The sequence below is a fragment of the Ischnura elegans genome, chromosome 4, assembly GCF_921293095.1.
Source record: "Ischnura elegans chromosome 4, ioIscEleg1.1, whole genome shotgun sequence".
Taxonomy (NCBI): domain Eukaryota; kingdom Metazoa; phylum Arthropoda; class Insecta; order Odonata; family Coenagrionidae; genus Ischnura; species Ischnura elegans.
The window spans coordinates 91,876,952-91,902,595 of record NC_060249.1 but is presented as its reverse complement, the minus strand read 5'-3'; the positions used below and the strand labels follow the sequence as shown (position 1 = coordinate 91,902,595).

Here is a 25,644-nt window from a genome sequence, read left to right as displayed (position 1 = left end):
CCTCACACCCATAACGAAATTTTGAGGGGGCTCGGGCCCCCTCAAGCCCCATGGAGTCGGCGCTACTGGATTTGTTGCATCTTTAATTAGAAACAGGCTTGCGCTAATGCTAATTTCTCTTTTCCCTTTCTTTCCAACCCTTCCCTCATTATACCAGTATTTTCAGTCACCTTCTGCTGTTATCAATGCCATTAAAATAATGTAGGATTTGATAATGCCCGTAAGGTGAGGCTCACCATATTATATTCTGTCCTGAAAGTCTCAGCTACAACACTATTTCTTATTGGGTAAATTCTGGAGAAATTCTTATAGTCTGAGTATGATGTATGTATATATGTATCTATCTGTATGATATACATATGTATCTTTTTAGGATGTGAATATTGATGTAATTTTTCACCAACGGCTATCAAACTGGCCCAAAAAATCAGAAGTTGCAAAATCTTGTTCAAATCTGTTATTGAGCAAATTTGGGCCAAAGGGGTAGAAATGAGGTGGATTTATCTGAAATCAGAGAAACCCCATTTCCTCACTTAGTATATACTACTTTTCTTCACTTTGGACTATTTCTTAATGATCACTTTTTTATGCTGCTTTCACCAGTGATTAATTAGCAATAGGCTTTCACCTTTTTGGTTACCATCTAATGTCGGCAATGTTCTATCTTCACTATTATTAATGGATAAGTATCCTCTTATTCCACTTCTCTTGGTACCTGTTGCACGTTTCCGTTAAATCCAGGTTGGGACCATATTCTTGCCATTTGCTCAATACTCCTTCGTTTCCATGGTAGAGTCTAAATATGTATGAATGTAGCATTTGAATCTTTGAGCTAATATTTAATTTAAATATATTTAAACTAATGTCTAAGTAAAGAATGCTCATAATGCCCATCATTTGTCAGGAATCAGGAGCTATTCAGTGTATTCAGTGTCAACTGCGTAGCAAGAATAAATGTCCATGAGATATCCAGGTTTCCAGCGTAATTGCTTTGTTTTCCATGGTGTTCTCCAGTCCTAGCACTTTTGGCTAAATGATGCTCATGGAGTATAAGTTTCTGGTGACAGGAATACATAGTTGTAACGTCATTGCAATGATGTCTGCAACATATTGAGATGATAGAAATTAATCTGTAATGCAAGTAACCCCAGTTAGATGAGGTTCGATAAAAAATGTACACATTCTATAGCACTTGAGCTCTCAAATTATAACATGGAGAAAAAGTATGTACAGGTATTGTCAGACTATTCAAATGTTTAGAAATAATCTCTTGCACCCTTAAGACCTCCTCCAAAAGATGTAAACCTTAAATGATCTCAGCATAACAGAGAAATAGCCCTGGTAGGAACTGCAGTGACCTGGTGCTGAAGTCTAGAGGCACAAAGAGTCCTGTTGATTAGTTTCCAAAAATAAGGTATGAAGTATGAGAATAACTGAGGAAAATCAAGTAAGCAACAAACTGAAGGAAAATTCTTGTAATGGAAAGTTATTTGAGGAGAAGCATCCATTGATAGAATTATTTGTGGAAAAATTATGATAATCTAATAAAATTAATTTTTTTAAATCTTTGTATTGGATGTGTTGTCGGAATTCAATGTACTGGACTGTTTTTCACTGGACACCGCATGTCCCAACAACCAATTTTTCTGGGACCCAAAGCGAATTCCCTGAGTTTTTCCTGAATTTTTTTTCCAAAAGACCAAAATTTCCTGAGTATTTCGGATTTTCCACATTAGTAGACACCATGCCATTGTATTTTTAATGAAGTTAATAACTACATTCCAGAATGTTATTCATAAAGACTTCTAATATCAATACCTCCACTGCACAAATGCTCAACAGTCGTCCACCGAATCAAATCCACTCATCAAGGAGCCCAACAATACGAATCCACTCAGCTGGCAGTAGCCGTAGCACAAATGCTCACCTCTGGAGCATGGAGAATTGGAGGTGAGCGTTTATGCTCACCTCTGGAGTATGGAGAATTGGAGGTGAACGTTTATGCTCCGGCTACTGCCAGCTGAGCGCATTTCGTTTTGTTGGCTACTAGATGAGAGAGACAAAGCCTATGTCTACTTAATTGTATGATCAAACAAGTGAAATAAATTATTATTATGAGCAGATTTGATTCAGTGGGCGATTGTGGAGCATCTGTGCAGTGGAGGTATCTATATATCCATGGTCATGCTGATAGTTCCTTACAGATATAACATCTTGAAAATTGGTTTCAGAAAGATGCTGTATGATATCAAGACCAGTGAATACCCTCATTGGTGTTGGAATGGCTTGAAGTTGACCACAAACACTGAGGAAAGGACAAGTTGAGAAGGGATTAGGATTCATGGATAGAATGGTAGGAAGAAGGCCTCCATGTAAATTAAAGAATATTCTGGAAGTGGAAATGCCAGTTTTATTGGTACATATAACTTCATTAAAACCTACACCAACAGGTAGAGCATGATTAATAAAAGTGGTACATTGCTGGTTGCTATATGACTAAAATTACTCAGAAAATTTTGTTGGTGTACCCCTCATCCACTGTGAAATGCAGATCTTAAAACCATTACTTGATGTCATCTCTTGATTTCTCATTTTCAATTCAAACTACATATTGAACATCTTCTTTGTGAAATATGTTATGTATACTTCAAAGCTTTTGGCACCTAATGGCACCAGAAATTTTATGTATTATAAATAATATGGGCAGGCTGTCATTACAGCCACAGCATGTCAACAGATATCAGTTCAATGAAAACATTAAATTAAGTAGGTACATACTTTACTATACCTATGTAAGTAGAAACTCTGGAGAGAACAAAAGGCATTTGCATGTGAAGCTCGTATGAGTATGGATTTGAGAAAATATGTGAAAAATGAGTTATTAGGTTTCAAAAATGTGATGTGATGAGGGGAAATTAACATAATATCATGAGTCAGGATGAAAAAGTCATCTTTAAAACCCATTTCGGATACCAGCAATGAAAATTTAGGAGGTCAATGTGATCAATATCATGTTGTTGTCATAAGTTAATAAATATCCCTATTTTTGTTCCATGGATGTCATTTGGTGGCATAAAGTAGTTTTTTTTGTTCAGCGCACACAATTTATCAATATTTTGATAAATAAAAATTGTATTTTGTTAGCAAAAATTTTTACTAGAACAACTTCGCTGTTATGAAGATACATATCATATGCCATAACATAACCTCACATCCAACTGGTATATGCCAGCCAATGATTGAATATTAATAAGCCATATGCTGCTCATACATGCATCAGTAACCCTCTTGCTAATGGAAATATGAATTTATGTGACTGGAACTGAGATAGACAATTACTTCAAAAAATTGAGAAAACCAGGAGTGAAAAAATCAAAACAATTCTATTCCATATACTTCACATTCTTCCAATATTCATTAATACACTCAGTTGGTATAGGGCAAAGTTGACATTCCTCACTTAAGTTCAAATGCCTGTACAATAGAAGCTCAGAATAACGTGTGCTTTTAATGGCTGGAAAACCACTATTATTTTTTATATAAAATTTATTAAATAAACATTGTGATTCTGGCTTCAGCTAGTGATTAATTATCATGTGCAAAAAACCCTAGAGGTGTCTCCCAGGTTATATATATCGACCCCTTATAAGTTAATCAGATGAGCATCACTCCAATGAGAGATTTCTTGTGATTGTGAATGTCGAGGAGTTTTCAGCCTCTTGACATCCATCACCCTTCCTTATAAATAATAGGCCTTTCAACGGTTGATTACCAAGCACCTGTTACAAAGCCATTCTAGCCAAATGCAAAACTGTAATTTGCTTCTCTTACATTTTACATATTCACCATTTTCTACTTATAAAGTATTTAATTCTAAATACATATTGGTAAAATAACATTGTAAACTATATGGATCCAACATATATTTCATATCCACACACTGCTGTGTATCAATTTATAAATGAAGTCATTAGTGCGATTCTTATCTGATATAAGCTGTTCACTCAAATATAAAATTCACATCAGTATCAGTTTGTGGCGTAACAAGGACTATGCTTTGAGGGGGAATGAAGAGACTCAGGAAGGGATCTCCTCTCCAGGCAAGGGGATCTGGGACAATTTTTGAAAAGTGACATGCCTGGAAATACGTTTTACATCATTTTGGTAACTTAAAATTTAACTTTAAGCAGATGCAGTTATTACACCTCAAAACTAGACAATATGTTAATTAATTTTTTTTTATTTCTCGAAGGCTTTGGGGGGGATCTATCCCCTCATCCCCCCATAGTTACACCAATGATCAGTCCTTTTGATTCCTTAGATATTAAAATGAAAGGGTATATACCATATGACACAACTTCCTTCATAGATGTTAATATCAAGACAAACTTTTGAAATACAAGGTTTGAATAGAAATCAAACTTGAAATATAATTTGAGAATTTTTATTACACAAGGCGATTATATTTTTTTCATATTTACAAAGATCTGATGTAAAACATTGGTTATGAAGGTACAAATCACCCTTATTTACAAATAACACAACTTTTTTGGTTATTAAACACATCATTAACATAAGAAGATCCAAGATATCACTGCCAGAATATAATACAATATGATAAACAAGGCTCATGTAAATTATGCAATGAGATACATTTTCACACATCATAAGATCCTTTAAGTATATAGGATGAACACTCATGATACTGACACACATAAAAACAAACACACTATATGGTCAGGTGATGGTTATGATTTTATGATGGAATGATTCAGAGATGTTTATGTTTAGGTGATGTTTCACATCCTATCAAAGGAAGGAACTACAAAATGTACACACCACCAAAGGCAAATAAAAAGATACCCTACTTTCTCTCCACAAGGGCAAATGATAGCCCGCACAAGATGTAGGACAACCAATTCTGTTATCAAGGAAAATGAAAGGGGATAAAGTATGAAGATTACAAAAAGAAAAGAATCAATAAGTTAAGCCTTAAGTAGAAGACAGTATATGATTATGTATACCTATGGCGAAACAACTAAACAATTAATATGAAAAAGCAATGATATGCAAGAAAATATTTCAGTACATTTCAGAAGATATCTTACACACTTCTGTAGAATCTCCTACCACTTGCCCCATTATCACAACCGAAGCTAACACAAAGCTGAACTAATTTACAAGGAATCAACTTATGAAAGTGCTGGGAGATGTTTGATGCTAAGGACAAAGAGGAAACTAAAGGAATATGAGATGAGATACAGTGATGCGTATTAATAATTGGATGGATGTAAAAGAAAAGGAGCAATCAGGTTTCAAAAGCAACTAATTTCTATCACTTATTATTAGATGCAGAAGACATGGAATGAAGAATACTAGCAAGCATGCACTGAAACAGCAGTGAAAGCACGTATCACTTAAGTCAGTGCTTTTCTCAAATCATCACGGTCAGGAGCCTTTTAGATGAAAATATTTTTTTTTTCAAATACTAGGAAACCATGGGATTGACGTGTATGAAATTTACCAATGACAAAAATATTCAAAATGTTGAACATACAGTATGAAATCATCTTTCTTCGAGTAATGAAGAATTCCCCCAAACAATTGTCAAATATGAACTAATATAAGCTCAAAAAACAGTACTTTACCCTAAATCAGCTGCATTTCTCCCATTTAGAGCACATGAATTCACTGAATTTTACTTTTTAACAAGGTTGGGCCCATAAAAAATTCCTTTTTCCATCCCAAAGCTGCATGCCCCTTTTTAAAAGCCACTTCTTTGAAGCGAAGATCAGGGCATTCTGACAGTCTGCAAGCCCTGCATCTTTTGAATTTGCAAAACTGTCAAGTGGCCTAATATGTAGTATCACTCTCTTTTTTCAGTAACTTAAATATTGAAAGATGATTGCCCTTTATACTCCAAAGTAGCACAGATAGAGCGAAGTTATAGAATCTTAAACAAAACTCCAGAGATCATTCATTCTTGTAATCACCACATGCTGTAGTCCACATCATCTCCATCAAATGCCATGAAGAATCCCAACAGCGTTATGTATACAACTACGTTCCCAGCCAAAGTCAGATAACAAGCACCCCACTGGATCTGTAACATAAAATATAAGCTTTCAAAATCAACATTCCACATGCCTTTAAACATGGATGTAATAACTCAAAATCTATGATAATAAATAAGTATGATGAATGTGTTTAAGTAAATTACATCATAAATCATTATTACGACAGATATTAATTATAAATCTAGCACAACGATTATTGACCATGATGAACGTGTGTAGAAATAAGAACTTGAGCTTAATGTAAGAATCATCATCTTTCATTTTTTCTTAAGACTCTCTTGAAAACACAGAGAAAAATTTGAACACATGCACGCAATAATACAAAAAAAATTGAATGCATAGTAAACACACATGAAACACTAGGCAATACCCAAATTAGATGCAATTTGTAATCTTCTCTACATGTCTTTAATGACTCTGTAGGATATCTCAACGAATATTTTCACTATGTTAAGATAAGTGTTGAATAGCAGCTACAAGGATGTGCTTTAATAATATGCCTCTTTCACTGCACATTAAACAAAAGGGAGTGAACAAATTTGTCCAAAAATGGTGGTAAAGAAAACGAGGTCATTCTCATTTCAGCAGTAGCGCCTCCTTTGGCACGATCTGATGACAGACAAACTATACACCATTTGCTAAACACAAAGTGATTGGGAAGAAGGAAATTGACTTAAAAAAAAGCTATATTCATTACTGATGCTATGATATTGTAAAAAAACTATAAAAATTTTGCTAATTTTTGACCATTATTTTCTTTTCAATATTGGAAGTTAAACACCAATATTCTCTGATTAATACAAGACGTAAGTACTAACAAGCCAGATATATTAAGACTGTGGGTGGTTTACTTTAAACTTTGGCTTACATTCAAGCAAAGAAAAAATTTTAATCATAATTAATTGGGGGAAAAATAATAAGCAAAGGTAAAACTTCAACCCTGATTTTTCAAACTACATATTTAAGGGGATGAATTTTCTGTAGTAGGAAGATTATCCTGGGAGGCCTATTCCAATTACTGTAGCTTCAGGTCATAGATCAAAATTGACAATAACTTTAATCTCAGAGCCATCTGAATCGCCACAAAGGCTTCCCAGCTGGGTCAAGGGCCATCATATTTTGACCTGACATGGAGGCATCACAAGATACAATAAACCTAGCCAAACTATGGGGTTTTTAGTTGCTTCATCACATCAATCATCAGACTTAATTTGAATTGTTTTATCAGTTGAAAAGATACAGGCAGCTGAGTTATGAAGATCCTGGGGATTAATAAACATTGATTGAATTAGTGGGGGAAAAATGCAATTGTAGTCATGAAACAACGGTCAGGATAATTAGGATGCAGATGACGATTTGTAATCTAATTTTATATTTTGGTGATTTCAGGATGAAGTTCCCAACTATCCAAGTATAATGAAATAACTATCACCAAAGAAATTGCCTCCTGAAATCAGAATCGCCAGATACTGTTATTCCAGGGTAGTGCATACAAAATTTAGGCGGGTCAATGGCCAGTGACCATACACTAAGGTCTATCTTTCTGTAGTAGCTACACAGGTTCTCTTGGATTTTGGGTTTCACTTGGAGGGAACCTAATGTCTAGTGCTATGCGCTTAAACACTTAGCCCTTGTAAGCAAACTAAAGTTCAACCAAAAGTTACTAGAATGTCTTACCACTGGGTCTCCACTGGGAGCTCGAGCTAAGATGATAGGGAGAGCAAATGCAGACACAACAAATCCCATTGTGATGAAGATTGCAAACTCAAGACAGGCACTACTGGATCCAGTGTTCTCCACATACCGGCGGGCCACAAGGGTAGGCAACGGGGAAAGTATATAAAACAGAACTACAAACAGGGGCCACCATACACTGAAAAGAAATGAAATTCAACATATAATAACAGAAAATCTGCCTTACTAACTATGTAACGCACACATGCATATAAAAGACAACTATGGAAAGAACTTCATTTGTACCTTCATCATTTATTTAGAGTAAACTTCTTACTAAATAGGAAACTGCAATGAATAACTATCGTAAGATACTGAAGAAACAGAAGAGCGCCCTCGTAGATTAAATCACCATGACATTAAACTAAAGATCAGACTAAAAAATGATTTATTCATTATTGGTTATATGAGACTCAACCTCTTTGCAAAAACATTTTACCATTTTCATTTTGATGTCAGAAGGTGGAGGACGGGGTGTGTCAATCAAGCATTGCCCAATTTGAATTTTTGGCTTCAATATGATCCGATCCATACAAGGTAGACTGCCTAATGCCTGGCCATTTTTTGATTGGCCGTCCGGAAGGAATTGATACCAGAGGGACAAAAAAGCTATTTTGTGCCTCTCACATCTAAAGAGCAAACTAAATGATAGATGAACCAAATCAATTCCAATACTATCGTGCAATAAAACATTCATGGTTAGCAGTTTCATAATACCAGAGAAAAAATCTAATTCTTGTAAATTCAGATTGAAGATGAGGCAATGCCTCTATGCAACACTTGCTGCTTTCAAAAACTTATCAAGAAAATTCAAACATAAGAAATAGGTTGCTAATGCAATTTTCATTTTCACTGGTGAGTTGAAATATAATTTGATTAAAGGCAAAAGCTGATTGTCTAGTATAAAGTTATCCTAACAGTAGCTAAATGGATGAAACTGACAATGTGAAACCTTCACTAACTCATTTACCTACTTCAAAAGAAATTTATCACTACAACTACAAAATCATCAGAAAGAAAAAATTAAAAGTATTGCACGGTCCAATTCTCTTGAATTGCTTTTAGAAGTTTGGGAAGAAGAAGAAGGGGAGGGAAAAGAGATCAAGGGGAAGGAGCATACTCTCTCCATCTTTGAAGTAGCGAGGCACTGGAAGAAGGCTAAGAACATGGGAGTCCAAGGATGAACAGGCACGATCTTGCTATTCCGTGATCTTGTTGCTTTCAAAGCAAAATTGGGTGAACTATTGACAGTCACGATTTCTTCAGTTTCGATTTCCACTCTGTCTCCTTAATTTTGAGTGAGGCAAAGCAACACCGGTTCCTTTGAAGAAAGTGCTGTTAGAATAGTAGTATGCAGTGTCCAGCAAGAGGGGGAAAGGATTGTGTCAAAGAAATAACTTCCCATTGTTCTCTGGCAACTTGATACTTTTGTTATACCCCAGTAAATCTTTTTTGAGCTAAGGACCAACCAGCTAAAGTAAGATCTGATGCTTTCCCAGTGAATATAGTCAAAGAAGGCTATTCAGACTTCCAGTCGGGTGGTCTCTTTCCATTCTGCCGACGTTTCAGAACTCGAGTCGTGTTTCATCCTCAGAACTGAGGATGGATCATCCCTGAGGATGGAACACGACTGGAGTTTTGAAACATCGGCAGAATAGAGAGAGACCACCCCGCTGGAAGCCCAAAGGGCCTTCAGCAACCAGCTCTTTCCCTTACAAACTCTCTCATTCCATTAATTAATTTTAAGGAACGACTATTTTCTTGCTTAACATACTTAAATAACATAAGAAATACATTTCTTTGGTTTCATTATTTTTTGCTTTCGAGCATGATAACAATGTTTCAGTGTCATTAATACTATTTACCCAAAAATTATTGTTAGACACTTTCTGAACCCAAGAAGTGACTCACTAGCAGCTGGCCTCCAAAAAAAGAGAGTATGGAGGCAGATAAGGCCAAAAAGGTCAGTTGATGAGAAAAGGGGAGGAATGAAACTCATTCCCATTGCTCTATTGTAAATTGATAGTTTCTTTTGAAACCAATGATTGATGGCCATTGTACCACAACCATTGTACCTCGTGCAAGCCTTAAACTAGTATTTCTGGCAGTACCTTTTGAGAGGTCTCAAAGAGGAGAATGCCGTCAGAGGGATGGGTTGAGGGGGATAGGGGGTTTTGGAAAATGTGCAGTGTAGTTATAATCCAATGTTATATTTAGAGTTTCCATCCCTTGGGGAAGATTCACACTTTCTACCAGTCGTATTTTGCATCAATATTATTCCCAGACCTAAATTTTAATCACCCCTGAATACAGAATGCAAATTATAATCTCTAACTCAACTACTAAATCCTGACTTTCCTCATTCACTCCAGCATATTTCTCCAAATGTATTCCTAGTAGTGGCAAAGAATTCATTTATCTATGGATTTGCCAATGAATAAATCAATATGAAAAATATTAAGAAGACTTAAGAAACGGTCAGAAAACTACTTGCAGCAAGCGTACAACAGCAGTTGTTCTGTTAATTGCCAAAGAAAAGACGTAAAAAGATAAAAACAAACCACGGAATGGCTTGTTTTGGATAATCTCTGCTGGTAGCAATTCCACTCCACATATCTCACCCTTACCAATCCCCTCCATAAAAGATGGTGATGGCATTTAGGTAAGCTGGTCATCGCTGAGGCCAGTGAGTCACCCCTTATTCGGTTTCTCTCGGCCTTGTTAGACGTAGAATTTGAGTTTTTTCCCAGCGTATGATATGCAAGAATAGTTCTCAGGTTTCCCACTGGGTATCGTTTTAGGAATAAGGTCCCAACATTACAACATTCTCGATTAACGTTGTTTTGTGTGTTGTAGTTAATTATTCTCTTCCACATGTTTTTTAACTGGTAACCTTTGTCCCTGTTGATGGTCTACTATTTTAGCCTAATTTGTATTGCTTCTTTTACCATATGTCAGTGAGGCATAGAATCTTCATATTTTTGAAATTCATTCTATGCCTGATGTCAAGGCATTTCTCTGCTACCGCTGATTTCAATGGGTAGTACAAGCAGATGCATCTTTCATGCTTTATCAGTCCTTTTTCCATTAAGCGGTATACTTCCCTAATATGTATTGACGTGACCACATTTATATGGGATACTGTATACACCTGAGGCTTTGGGGCCATGGAAATCTTTTGGTGTTCTGATTTAGGCTTTGATCTTGCTGGGAAATTTGTGAATGGCTGCTATGTTGTGTCTTATGAGTATTCGGGCTATCTTGCTGCTGATGCTGGAGATGTATGGGAGACTGGCTCTGGCTATTGGTTTTTCTTTTTCTTCTTTGCCATCACTTTTCAACAGGGTGTTATTTAGGGCTGCCTGGATGTCATGATGGCCGTAACCATTCTTCCAGAAGGTGGATTTAAGGGGAGCTCTTTCTTGGTTCAATTGGACAAATCTTCGATTCTTCTGTATATGTACCTCTTATCTTCTCACCCTATCTGCCCATTTTATCTTCAGCATCATCCACCAGCACCCAGTATTTTTCCTAGTCTGATCACTTTTTTTGAAGGCCCAAAAATTATGAATTACTCCAAATATGAACACAAATATTTGAATCTTTTGAAAAAGCTTCAAATATTCTTAGCAAGTCATAAGGTGTTGGGCATTAAAGACTTGAAAGAGCTCAAGGGGTTGACTGTCAAATGAATTTCACTCCAAAGGTGATTTAGTTTAACAATCAGTTTCTCTTTAACAGATTAACTGATAATAATCTAAACTAATAACTTTAACAGATAAATAACTGAAGCATATCAATAGATAAATATTTCTTTTTTTCTTTACATCATTGTGAGCTGGGCATAAGTAACGAATATTTCCTATGTTTCTTTTTAAATGCATGATTTTGAACTTAGATGAGAAAAATAATTAACTTCAATTAAGGTAATGCATGGCCAGCCTTAATTTATTGCTACATGTCAAATTACATAATTGAAAACCTACTGAGCCATCTATCATCCATCATGTAATCTATTAAACCGGATGAGTTGCAAAATTGCTACCAGAATTTATAACCAATACCATCTATTGAGAAAATTAAAAATTATTTTTCCACATGGAAATTTAGATAATTAAGTAATTAAAGCACAATGGAGAAATATTCAAGTCAATTCGACAGTAGTAAGTAGGTTAAAAATCAATAACAAGATTGCATTCATGAAACAGATAAATAGACGAAGCAATAGGGTAGTTTCCTTCATCAAAGAAAACGAAATGTATTGATTGCGATTCCTTACCCACCATTAGTGTATTCATAATATACAAATTATTTGGTTATAGAAATCCCAGTTTAGACGAATGGCAATGGTCAATTTTATGCCCATTTCAAAAAGGCCAGATTGGAGCCCATGCGATACCACTCCATGTGACGCCACAGGGACCTAGTTTCTATACGAGTAGATAGGAGTTTTACATCGTCTGAGATTACCAATGCATGCATGAGGCACAGAGCTCAGGGAAACATGTCTTATTAATCACCTATTAAAACTGGGTAAGGTCGGAAAGTTTTCTTCGCTTGATAAGGTATTAATAATCCTTATTTAAGCCAAGCACTACCAGCTAGCAGGGTACTCAGCTACCTGCTAATAGCCTGCGTCGTATCAGCACTCAAGCCTCGCCCCAAGGTCACCTCACAAGGCGGGAGGGGGAACCAGAAATGCATCACACGGACTTTTTCCCATCATTCCTACTTAGTTGTCGTGTTTTCGCTCGCTTGAAATTTTTCACTTTTCATTTAATCAGGAAAAATAGATATCGTCATTAAAAAATCTAAAAGCGTGAAATACGTACTCCAGGAGTAAAAATCTTTCGATTAAGGCAATAAAAAAATGATAGGAAACCACCCTATTGAAGAAAGAGCATGTAAAAATAGGAAAAAGATTGACAATAAAATTGAATTTCAAACCCTTTCTTTCATACTCTCCCTCCTCCCACATAACCTATAATATTGTCCACCATGGGATTTAGGTATGTATGATGGCTAGTGTGCCTTCCCACCACTTGGATCCAGGTTCCAATCCCAAATGTGGTGGTGACTTTTCATAGGATGCCTGCTTGGGTATAATGTGGGCGGAGATTTATGCATAACACTCCATTTGTCTACAGGAACATTAAGCATTGGTCAACTTGACACCATGCATTCAGATCAGGCTAATGCCAAATTTAACTACCTATTCACCTTTCCTCCCCATTACAGAAGGAAAAGACCTTGTTAGTTGACTCCCACCCCAGGGTGGCCACTCAAATATCAAGCAAAAATTCCCTGTATTTTCCTCACTTTCCAGACAATTATTGCCATTGTCCCCATTTTGATTAATATATTTTTTAATAAATAAATTTTCTTCACAGGGAATTAATAGCTGATCAAGAGCAGGCAAATTTTAATATTAAATGGAATAAGGCAATTCACCAAGTAAAAAATGATTTTGAACAGTTACTCAGCCCAACCTGAAATGTTGAGAACAATAAATCCAAATATTGAAGATACACCTACGAGCATGAGGTAAAAATACCACTTCTGTTTTCGCACAGATAAGATTTATCTTGATTTCTCACCCAATGGTTGGTGCAGCCAAGGGTGGAAGTTCTCAATACAGGCATATTTCATGAAGATGATGCAAAGATATCAAAACTAACGAAACAAAATTTAAGTGGATATTACAAATAAACTCTTCAATTATTACTAAAAAAACAAATATAGTGAAATACATCGTTATTCTATATTAACACACTGAAGTCTGGGTACATATGCTATGGGTTCTCAAGGGAAATACTCTTAAGGGTAGTGGTCAAATAGTTCATTTAAGATCTACACATAGCAGGACCATCATTTTGAAGAAAGGATAGGTTATCTTAGAGAGAGCATTGGAGTCTGACCCCAAAGAATAATTGGTGGAAACATGAGCAGGTGCAAATGCCACAGCCTGATACATAGCTGCAAGAGCTTGGGCTGTTGAAGAGAAGTATAATAATAATAATAATTTGTCTTTATTATACAAGCGAATTTAGGACAGCATTGTCCTCTCTTACAATTAACTTGTTAGACATTCACAAACATCCATGCCCTGGATGGTAGTCAAGCCACCCAGGCGGGATTCGAACCCGCGACCTCAAGGTTAGCAGTCGGGGACTTTACCCCGGCGCCACCGAGGCCGGCAAGTATGCATGCAGTCCAAATCATACTCGCACAATGACTTCAAAGTGCTCAATGTTATATTATGTAACAATTGTATTATGCATATTATTGTACAATTATTCCAAAATTCAAGAAAATTTATCAGTAAGTGAGACTGGAATCCATGTCACAAACTAGCAGGGTAGGTACCTGAATTCATTTCCACACAGCGCACATGCTGTCAGCGCAATACAAAGGATTTAAATGGGATATTTTAGTCAAGCAAATTTCTCTCAAGCCTGGGTGAAGAAACTTTTTCTCATGAAATATTTCTGCACTCCCGCTTCAGAAAGTACCAAAGAGGACCACCCATTATTAGCCATTCGTAAGAAAAATCGTACCAAGAGTTATTGATTCTATTGCCATCTTGATTTAGTGGCCACTATAAATATCATAATGTAGATTTGTCATGCCCTGCATTAATGACTGATGGCACTTTGGAATTGTTTTTAGAGAGAGAATTTTCATCTCGGGAAACCTTTTCACCTGTCCACCAAGACAACAAATTTCAATATTTGTATAACATTTACACATGATATTTAAATACCTAAAAAAATTGTGGAAACGTCGTAAATAGTTAATTTCGTATACAAATATCTTCCCCTAGCTATATATCTACCATTTACATGATCAAGCATAACCTCTTTTACCTCTTTATTCCATGAAAATAGGTAACTTTTGGAAATAAAAATATTTTTTTATATTTAACTTATTATGTCATGATTGTCTTCTCATAAGGTTATATTATGAGTATTTACTAAGAATTTTAGTCAAATATGTTTAAATATGTTGGTAACCTAGGTTCAAAGTCGTCTCTTCATCAGCTGTTCAAAAATTGCCACTTTCATAGGTTGAGTTGCCATATCAATGCTTGACTAAATGCTACTTTTATTTGTCTTGGTAATTATAATATCAAAATATAGTACAGTATAAGAGTTTCTATCACAAATTTATCCTAATTTTGCGATAATATAATGGTAAAAGACAATGTTTAAAAATAGATTGTTTCTTTGTCCCGTACGTAACATAAAATAGATAAATTTATTTTTTCACCAAGTTTCTTGACAAACAGCTACTCAAAATACAATTTTCTAAACAGGTTTTGTGTCAAACTAAATGATTATGATGTTGTGAAAAAATAATTAAATTTAAACATACCCTAATGTTCAATTTCTTTCTGTCCCGTACGTAACGTTACGTACGGGACACTACATAACATAATATGCAATATACATAAAAATGAATTCACTATGTCATATCATTACTAAATTTTGATAATATTTAATTCTAAAACATAAAATGAAGCGTTATTTACATTTAGGCCAGAAAAGTCTAGGCCTATGGTAATTTAAATTTAAAATTGTGCTCTGGGCACTCAGGGTTGGGGAGTTTGGCATCGGTTAATAGAAGGGCCAGGTATTACGTTTATGTCATGAAATGACAAAGTGGCAGAGGAGTAGGTGCTGTGGTTGAAAGTATGCATTGTAGTAAACAGAAGAACAAGTAAAATTTTAGGTGCATAGAGCGCGGGTAGAGAAGGTTAGAAAAAGTAAGGTGAATGAAATGGTAAAACATGACTTTTTAATTCCTGCGTTTCATTTGATTTTGTCACCTCATTAATCTCCAGTTCTTCATGACAAAAAGTGGGGACTTAATTTCTTTTGTCTCAGTGTGTGGTAGATCTCAGATGTGAAATCACTAAGATAGTTGTTCTCGATTAGATGTTTGATGATACTAGAATTTACAGTCGCCTTTAGCCAACACGTAATACATGTTTCAGTGCGTGAGTGATTATAGCATATGTTATTTTTGTGACTGATTACTACGAGGGAATCAAGGTCAGAAAATAATCAATGTGGACTACATGAAGTATTTTTATTTAAGTAAGTTTACATAAGCACCACTGAGTAATGCCTGAAACTTTGAAAATAAGAAATTTGATGCTTTTTCAGAATTTAAATGGAGGTGGAAAAACCTTAGGCAACTGCTGCTGCTAGAGTAAAGAAAATGCGTAGTAAACTAAATGCATTTGATCATGATGGGTTCTTAAAAAAAAAGTAAGAGGATAAATTAATTAAGAAAAAAGCAAAGAGAAAATATTACCGACAAAGAAAAAGTATGAAAGGGAAAAAATGACAGTGAATAGCAGGCAAACTTAAGCTAAAAAATTAAGCTCATATCAGTTCTCCTGAATGCAGAACTGACTGAATGTTAAGAGTAGTGAGGATGAAAATGATGCTCTATTCAATCTGCCAAGGATTTTGCATCAGAATCTTCAGTAGTTTGTTCAAAGACAAGTTTTATTGTATTGTTGTTCAATATTTGTTTGTTTAAGGCATATTATGCTGGAGAAGATTAATAAATGATACCATCATCAAAGTAAAGCCTTGAGACAATGTTCAAGCAGCACCAGATATCCTTAGCTTTCACGTGATATGCAATACGAATGAAATTTTTTCAGGACAGAAACATTTTAAAGATATCAACTTGAATTTAGACCTGTTTGTTGAAGTGAAGACAGAATTCAGAGGTCAGTGGATTCTAGTGCTATAAAATGGCAATTTATTTTGAGGCAAAATCACAGAAATTGTCTCAGAGAAGCAACTGTAAGTTACAGTCATGGCACCCAGGGGCGCAGCGAGGGGGGGAGGTGTTTGGGGGATAAACACCCCCCAAATCTAAATTAGTTAATTGGATTAATATTACTTATAGAAAAGTGTAAGGATTAATAAAATATCCCTCAGAAAGCTGTAAAACTTCCCATTTTGAACCATTTATCTTAAAAAATTTCTGGGGGAGAGTCCCCGTACTTCCTGCTTGCCCTGGCAGGTATTCCATACCCCCCCCAGATCCCCACTATTAGTCACCCCTAAAACCTCCTCTAGCCTTAATTCCTAGCTGTACCCCTGATGGTACCCACCAGTCCCCAGAACATTATAAATGGCCAATGCTGCCCGATTGTATTGTATACAATAGAGAGACGGAGGTGATTAAAGCTATTTCTCCTCCTATAGTGTTGAACAAAAAAAGACGATGGAAAATTTAACTTTAAAGATCTTAAAATATGAACTCAGGTATCTTTCTCCTTTTTTTTAATAATACCATAGTAACAAGATTAAAGTAGCTGTATAATTTTTTTATACCTTAATTGTATTATAATTAAGCTAAGCAAATACAAGTTAATTGATCAAGAAAATAATGCTTATAAACATATGATCTTCTTATGTTGTAATTGGCTTAACAACCTTTTCTGATAAATGTGTTTTTGACCATGTTATCTCTGCCTGTTTTCAATAACTTTTAACCTGAAGTGTACAATGTCCCGTACGTAACACCCTTGTCCCGTACGTAACAAAAGGTAAAAAAATTGTAACTTAGTTTAAAAATTTTTGTTAATAATGTTAAACATATGTACTTGAAGCATCCTTTTTAAGCTATATGAAAAAAAATAGCACAGCATTATGAAAATTCTAATTGAGCTGAAATATCATTTTTCATAACATGAGCCAAACAAGTGGTTGACCCAGCTTGTCCCGTACGTAACAGGCACTTATTTTTTCTTGCAACAGTTACAACAAAGAGCTAAAGCCAAAACTGTAGCTTGAAAAATAGCTTAGGTCTACACCTAACAATTTATAGCTGTTTCAATGAAATACAGAAAATATTAAGAGCAGAAATAATATTTTAAAGCTGTAAAAATTAGTACAAATGTCCCGTACGTAACAGTGGAATGGCCCTTACACATAATTTATCAAATATTAATTAATCCACACTATCCAATATGGCGTAGAGGTTTATTGAAACTGAATTAATAAATTACAGCCCCTTCCCAAAAGTTCCTCAATAAAAATTTGGTTGCATAACCATAGAATTTGGAAAGGGATTAAATATTTATTGGGTGGTGCATTATTGCAAGATTTTTGTTCAATTACATAAGCTGGAGTACTGGAGAACACACTAAACGTATAATTTATCAAGTGTTAATGCATCACATAAGAATTAAAACTAGCCATTTCGTGCGAGCAACATCAATACTTACTTATATTGAGGCAATGCACATCCCAGAATCACTAATGTCATACCAATCGACCCAGCAAAGGCCAGGGTTACTAATCTGAAATGGCAAAAACAGGTACAATTTTATTCATAATAATGACCAAGACCCCAGAATAAGTAAACAAAGGCACCAGTGCCGCAATAGTCATAGCAATTTAAAGGGGCTCTATAATTGACAAAATAAGTTAAAAAACTGTTAACACTGACAAGCAAGAAAAAACAGGCGCACATCCAAGTAAACTGTGGTTAAAATATAACTAGAAGTTAGGCTAGAACAATTAATGAAATTAGTTGAGGGGGAGGGAACCAAAATAGAATCGTTGGGATGCAAATTCAAGAGGTTAAATAGGCTACTTCATTGTCATAGGTAAAACAGACACAGAATTAGCTCTTAGATAACCAGACTATACCGTTAAGTGTAACCAGGCAAGACTTGGGCATTGGTCTTACATAACAGATCTCACATAACAGTATTTTTCGAGCAAATTCTCACAAAATTTAAACATTCAAAATCGGCATTATTCATTTTTAGCTCACTAAAATTTAATATTAAGCAAATCCTCCGACAATTAAGGTGATACTCCTCAAAGTGATTAAGGTGATAGATGAAGGTAAATACTTGCCATCTGTAATGTAAGCGTAAAAGATAAGATAGGTAACTAAAAGTGTACTTACGCTATGGATATGATGTTTTTGTCATGAAAAAGAAAGGAAAACTCAGTTGGATTAAAATAGGAATAAAATTATGTACACTACATCAATGACAGATTCGACAAATATAAACTCAACAGATGAGTCACCCCTTAGCCACCATGATCGAGAAACACTTGTGAAATACGATAAATATTTCTTAATAATAGCATGTAATTGGAGGGCCATCACAAAATTACTGTGGGAAAAGCACTAAAAATTCAGTTTACAGCAAAATCAGTATGCTTTTGACATTCAAAAAATTTAACCAGACCATGTTCTGTTAGCGAAACCAAAACAATTCACAGGTTCATTTTAAATCACTTATCATATATCAAGTAACTAACGGCAATATTAAATACAATTAATAACTGCGATATCAATGTTTTACTTGGATATCGATTGTACTACCTTTTATACCGGCCATATTGAAAACAATTGAAGTGTGACGTCAAATTCTGCCAGCAGTGGTGATTTCTCGTGCTTCGTTGGTCAGCCGGATTTCGTCTACGAGTGTTTAACGTATAAACGATGGCAGAAGGACGCAAGTAAGTGTAATTTTACTTCGTAGTTATAGTTTACGATTATTTTTATTGGGTGTGTTATTGGCAGATGGCAGGGGAAAGATATTAGCCCGTTAAATTCATTCCTTTATGTTGGAACTGAATTTACATTGTCATGGTCGCCTGTCTTTTGTCTTCCAAACTCCAAACCCGATGATATTTACCGGAAGAAAAAGCCTTCTCCTATAATCCCTTCATTAATTTTGATTTTAATATGCAAGGAATCTCCATTTATATTTCGTTATTTAATTATCAATGCTTGCTACATCGGGATATAAAAATGATTCATAGGGAACTTCTAGCATTTTAACCTTATCTGCTACAACGCATTGAAGCTTCGTAATTTTATGAAATACATTTTCATTGATGAAATACCCATTGTTAATAGTTCTTAATGCCCCATATCCCTGTTTATTTTCACCATGGAACTCATTGTAATGAATGGAAAATTTGCTTTATCATGATGTAATCGAACAGTCCAGAAGATTTTACTACTGCAATTCTGAGGAGGAAAGATCGTCCCAACAGACTTCTTGTGGACGAGGCGATAAGCGATGATAACTCCGTTGTTACTTTGTCCCAGGTATTTCATTTTTTATTTGCTAGTAATTTGAATTGAGTTTTAATTACATTGTTGATGGTACTAATGACGTGATAATGTCATTTGCAGGCGAAGATGGATGAATTGCAGTTGTTCCGTGGTGATACTGTGCTCTTAAAAGGCAAAAGACGTAAGGAAACAGTCTGTATCGTTCTCTCTGACCCTGCTTGCCCAGATGAGAAGATACGGATGAACAGAGTAGTCCGAAATAACTTGCATGTTCGCCTATCGGATGTAGTCTCGGTTCAGCCTTGCCCTGATGTGAAATATGGTAAACGTGTGCATGTATTACCCATTGATGAAAGTGTGGAGGGCTTAACTGGGTGAGTATTCGATGAGTCTTTCGTGCTTCTAAAGAATCGATACCTCTGAAATTGCTCAATGTTTTCCTATTTTCATTTTGTAGGAATCTGTTTGAGGTGTATTTGAAGCCGTATTTCCTCGAAGCCTATCGTCCCATTCACAAAGATGACGTCTTCATCGTCCGTGGTGGCATGCGTGCTGTTGAGTTCAAAGTGGTGGAAACTGACCCTTCACCATATTGTATTGTTGCACCAGATACTGTTATTCATTCGGAGGGCGAACCCATTATGAAGGAGGTAGAAAGTCAAATTACTATAAATTTGTCATTTTGGAATACAACCTAGAAATTTAATGATAGTTATGAGGGTTTCTGGTTTTAATGCTTGCTCGTGACATCACCCCATAATCGTCGATATTATTTTAATTTTTGTGTATTTTTTACCATGCTGATTGTTTGTTTGGCATGATTGTTAACCCGTATTAGTACTTACAGCCGTTGGCTTAATGCATGTCTCTCTATTTTGTATTATGTACTCCTTAAGAAAAGTTATGAATTAGTATGTTTCATCAAAGAGTTCAGGGCATTGTGGACATCGTTGAACAATTCCTGATGATAAAAGAATTATTTCACAGGTGCATGACTCTGGCTAGCCTTGGCTTCTGACATGTGTCCCAAATTTTAGCATTTTTTTTAGATCCAATACCCTTTAAAATCATATTATTCCGTGAAAGCATGAAGTAGTTTAAATAATAACGTAGACATTCAGGGTTTCATTGAGAGGGCAAATGGTTAGAGTGGCACTTTCTGAGAAGAGAACTTATGCTTCTCTGATTATAGTTTTTTTTTTCAGCGGGATGGCAATGGCAAAGATTTCTAAATTGGAAACTTTAAATTTCAAGAATTGCCATTCAAAAATTTGAGTGCCATTAAGGTTTAGGTGTCCTGATCAAGGTAACTTTGTGGGTTAGGTATGCATATTCCAACAGAATATTGCCCCAAAATACATATCGGTTAGTTTCACTGCAGTTACTGTTTGTTTGACTTCAAGTCATATGTATCCACCTCTAGCTCTATCTGACCTTTACAAGTCCGTTAAGAAACTGATCTTCTGTTAGATCCTTCAGAGTTGTTAGTTTCCCGACCTTCAGCCCTTTGCACATCAGAGAGATCAAGTTGAGACCAGCCCAAATCCCAAGCATATACCTTTGAAAGTTAATGACTGGAACTAATGATAAAACAGGTTCTTCGGCGGTACAAACTTGCCCGCCTATGGTACATGAGTGGTGAGCTTGTGTCTTGAGTTCATTTTCATGCATTGTTTTTATGTGGGTAGTCATGTAAATTGCATCATTCAGGAAAAAACTTTTCTGGGGCGAAATGCAGCAAACCTTGCATGCTGACAAAATGTAGTAATTTTGTTTAGTAGACGGCTGCTATCTGTGGGATAGAACAAAGACTATTGAGGGAAAAGGGAATGAGAAAGGTGTAAAAGGTGAGATAAGGAGTTTGAAAGAGAGGCAGAGAGATAGATAATGTGAAAAGTGCTTGAACAAACATCAGGTATTCGACACCGGGCATAAATTTCCTCTTATTGATCTGAGTTTTGTTAGTTTCATTTGAGATGCAAATGTTATTTAGTGATATTATTATTTTGGCAACCGTAACAACATGGAGATACATAACTTGGACAGCTATTTTTTTTAAACTTCCTCTGAAACTGGAACCAAACTAAGAGTCCAAAATGACTGGAAAATCATAAACTATACTCAAAGGTGGTGGAGAAAAAGAGTATTGTAATTTCCATTATAACTATAATTTGTGAGTGAATAAGTTGTGATTGGTGAATACTTTGGAAATTTGAAAATAAGGAATACAATTTCAATTTAGGATATGTAGTATCTGCCAATTACACAAAGCAGGAATTGGCTTCTATCTCAGATTCATTCAAAGTTACATGCTTGTATGGGTAGGCATTTCAAAAATTATTAATATAATTTTTTCAGAATGTCTAAATCTTCCGCTGAAATTTTTTTTCATTATTTCACTGTAGGAATGTTTCTTCTCATACTTTGAAATAAAACCATAATGCATCACTAATTCAGTAGTACAATGAGATGGTGCCACTCCTTAAAATTTTTTTAATAAAAAGCTATATTTCAGCATTTTTTTATTTCTAGAAACGAGTTGCCTTTGGTTAGTTAGGTTCCACAAGAGTCAATGAGGCAATATAAGACTTTTAAGTCTTACTTGCATTTGATTTATCATATCAGGAGTAACACATTGGTTATCATCCATAGTTTATTTTAATTACAGATTCATTATAGTTAAATTTGAATTACAACCATTCAATCACCCACCCAAAGACTGAACTCTACTTGTATGAGTAGGTTTGGGAGATTTACATTGTTGTGTATTGTTTTTATTATTGGCTAATGGTGTTCCATTTTGCTTGGCACGTTGATGATATTAATCTCATTGTGGATTAAATGGATAGGATCAACCTACCCTTACTTCTCAGTTGTGATACTTCCTTTTCGTAGGCGTGGCCTCATTCAGTTGCTCTCAGACCTCCGTTGAGTTAACTTTGTGAATCTGCTGGTAGAGCACTGTAACCAAACCTCTCCTTGTAAGTCTTTAAGTATGCCTTTCACCAACGGTGCCTCATTCAGCATGGTAGCTGACAATGTCATGGGCTTCTGTGAAAGGAATATCCTCAACACCTTCCAAATGAGTAGGTACATATATTGTCTTGGCACCAACATTTTCAGTGAGTTAGTCCCGTATTCTTAATTAACCCTGTGGGGCCAACCGACCCTGGATACGTCATCAGCCCCTACATAAACCGATCTCGCCCTACATATGGCCGTTTTTGGAAATAAACGGGCCCTACTTAATGTTGGGTACCCCCTACACTCCACAAAATGTGGCAGGCAAATTTCGTCTGCTGATCACTGTGATTAAAGAATCTATGTTACAATGGATATTAAGGGAGACAAGTTCACACAAACCATTTTAAAATGTACAATAACACATCCGAAAGGTAATAATACTACCACATTACACCCATCAAGTGAAACAAATAATAAAATTGGCTGAAGTGTAATAAGTACAATATAATGGTAAACATCACCTTGTTTCTGCGGATACATATTAATATTTCTCACCTTTGGCACTTGGTATGCTTTTTAGAAACCAATATCGTTTACGTACAACAATAGAAAACATATTTTCATGCCACTATTTGTCACATAATAAACTTAAGTACGGAAGGTAAAAGCGAATGACGAACCTTGATGTTGCAACGTAAGTTCTCACGTCAATGATCTCATATTCCCCGTACTAGTCACTATCTTGTACATACCGCTTTGAATTAATTTAAAGACAATATGATTCTACTTTTGGCTTGATATGAGAGCATTTGTAGCAATAATTAATATACTGACACAACCTGGCAGACGACACAGCTTGTTTATTTACCTTGAGCCCATGCCCTAACAATATGCCCAAAAATTATCGGACATCTTTTTCTTAGTTTCATAGTTAGGTCTCATTTTGCCACCGGAGTAGAAAACTAGTGCTGTGCCATCATTTACATCATTTCTGAGAACTTGACGACAGAATTACTCCCCAGCACTTATGTAGGGTCGAATAAAAATACTGGCCTAGGTATGGTGGCTATGTGCATTTGGCAACGTTAAGTTGCTCCTACTCTCTCTTTCCCTTGGTGCTACACCTACCCCATTAGCGAAGCCTTCCAAGAGGGTCCGGGCTCTTATGAAAGCTCACCCACTAACATAAAGTGAATAGATTATAGTATAGGCAGTGGCAGAAGTAAGGGGAGTTAGCCATGCCTCCCTTCATCCCCAATACCTGTAATTTATGGAAAATTGAAAAAAGTTAAATCTTTCAGGTGGCTCTCGACGAAAAGTCTTTTATTTCACCAGCTTTATAAAACGATGTTATAAATAATTGATGAATATCAGAATGCCACTTGGATACTACGCATATCAGACCTCAAACAAAATGTCACTGGAAGGTAATGCATTTCGTGAAAAGTGATGGTCCACCCCCAAAAAAATGACCTTAGGTATATTGCAGCATAGGAAGAGATTACATTGCAGTTTCATGTGGAGCAGTAAGATTCTGGGAACCATTGAATGCGTTATATTTGCTGTATGCACTCAAGACTATTATTTTGTAGCTCTTCATAGTGGCATGATAAAACCATTGCTTGTCTGTAGTCCTACCTCTTAGGCAGACTTGCTTGAATGTGGCCTTCATCGTAATCCATACCTAGGCATTCTAGGCTGGTACTTCCCTGATGTGAGGCCTGGTATGGATTGTCTTTTGCCCCAATCAAGTATTGAAAGTATTATAAATGGCTCTGAAGCTATTCTCCCTATGCTTAACATGTTTTATATTTATTTTGAATGAGTTACAAGAAAGCAGATAATCTATTATAACTTATGTCTGCAAATACCCTTAGCACACTTTGGCTGAAACCTAATGAATATATCTCCATAAACTTAAGAACTCAAGGGTTTGAGAACAGAGTTTTCATCATAGCTATTTACTTTACATGGGAATTCTCTTGATAGTGACAATAGACTGTGGTAATAAAATTTGGTTAGTAAAAATAGAACCCTTTCTTGATGCAAAGGCTCTTATTGAATTAATAATTGGTTAAGAGTACTTTTTCAGTGATCCATAATTATTCTTCTTGTTGTTATATTTCCTTGTAGGAGGAGGAGGAAGCTCTCAATGCAGTTGGTTACGATGATATTGGTGGGTGTCGCAAGCAGCTTGCACAAATTAAAGAGATGGTTGAGCTTCCTCTCCGTCATCCCAGCCTTTTCAAAGCAATTGGTGTCAAGCCTCCCAGAGGTATCTTGATGTATGGCCCTCCAGGCACAGGAAAAACACTCATTGCCAGGGCTGTGGCAAATGAGACAGGAGCATTCTTTTTCCTCATCAACGGTGAGTTTAGACACATGGGAAATGTGTACTTATGAATAATTTTTTTGTCTTCTTAAATCTGGTTCTCTTCACTTCTTGCATGCATTATAGTGATAAATACCAAGATTACAGAAATCAGATGTACACGGTACATTGCAGTGGATAAGGGTTATTGTTCAGTTATTGCAGTTATTATTCTTTTCATTCAATATAGGGGCAGCGTTGTGATTGACTCTAAAATCAGAACTCAATTGAAGTATTCCTCTGAGTTTTCTCTGGTTATTTAGGATTGAAAGTTGTGAATGGACTTTGATCATTGGTATCAGAGTAGTGATGGAAAAATCTTTGACAAAATTAAACCAAAAGATCGATTAATTAAAACTAATTACATTTGATTTTTGAAAAATAGTTTGCAAAAATATTATTTACTTAAATAACACTCCAAGC

The 25,644-nt window shown here is 35.7% G+C and overlaps 2 protein-coding genes across 4 annotated transcripts in view; one reads left to right on the top strand and one right to left on the bottom strand.

Annotated features, from left to right (window-relative positions):
* Positions 1-4,430: 4,430 nt before the first annotated feature.
* LOC124157768 (leptin receptor gene-related protein) lies at positions 4,431-19,265 on the bottom strand. Of its 2 annotated transcripts, none has more exons than XM_046532773.1 (4): positions 19,185-19,265; positions 18,067-18,141; positions 7,755-7,950; positions 4,431-6,103 (listed from the first exon to the last, which is right to left on the bottom strand). In XM_046532773.1, the coding sequence occupies exons 2-4, from the start codon at positions 18,105-18,107 to the stop codon at positions 5,990-5,992; spliced, it is 351 nt and encodes a 116-aa protein (XP_046388729.1). In that variant the 5' UTR covers positions 18,108-18,141; positions 19,185-19,265; the 3' UTR covers positions 4,431-5,989. The 2 variants fall into 2 exon arrangements, with proteins under 2 accessions (XP_046388729.1, XP_046388728.1); XM_046532772.1 differs by lacking the exon at positions 19,185-19,265 and adding an exon at positions 18,759-18,840.
* The window catches only part of LOC124157767 (transitional endoplasmic reticulum ATPase TER94), a 24,962-nt gene continuing 18,551 nt past the window's right edge, over positions 19,234-25,644 (top strand). For both annotated transcript variants that reach the window (XM_046532771.1, XM_046532770.1), the window contains exons 1-5: positions 19,234-19,321; positions 19,814-19,919; positions 20,007-20,260; positions 20,344-20,536; positions 24,984-25,218. In XM_046532771.1, coding sequence (XP_046388727.1) covers positions 19,305-19,321; positions 19,814-19,919; positions 20,007-20,260; positions 20,344-20,536; positions 24,984-25,218 — 805 coding nt within the window. In that variant the 5' untranslated portion in view covers positions 19,234-19,304. The remainder of the gene's footprint in view (positions 19,322-19,813; positions 19,920-20,006; positions 20,261-20,343; positions 20,537-24,983; positions 25,219-25,644) is intronic.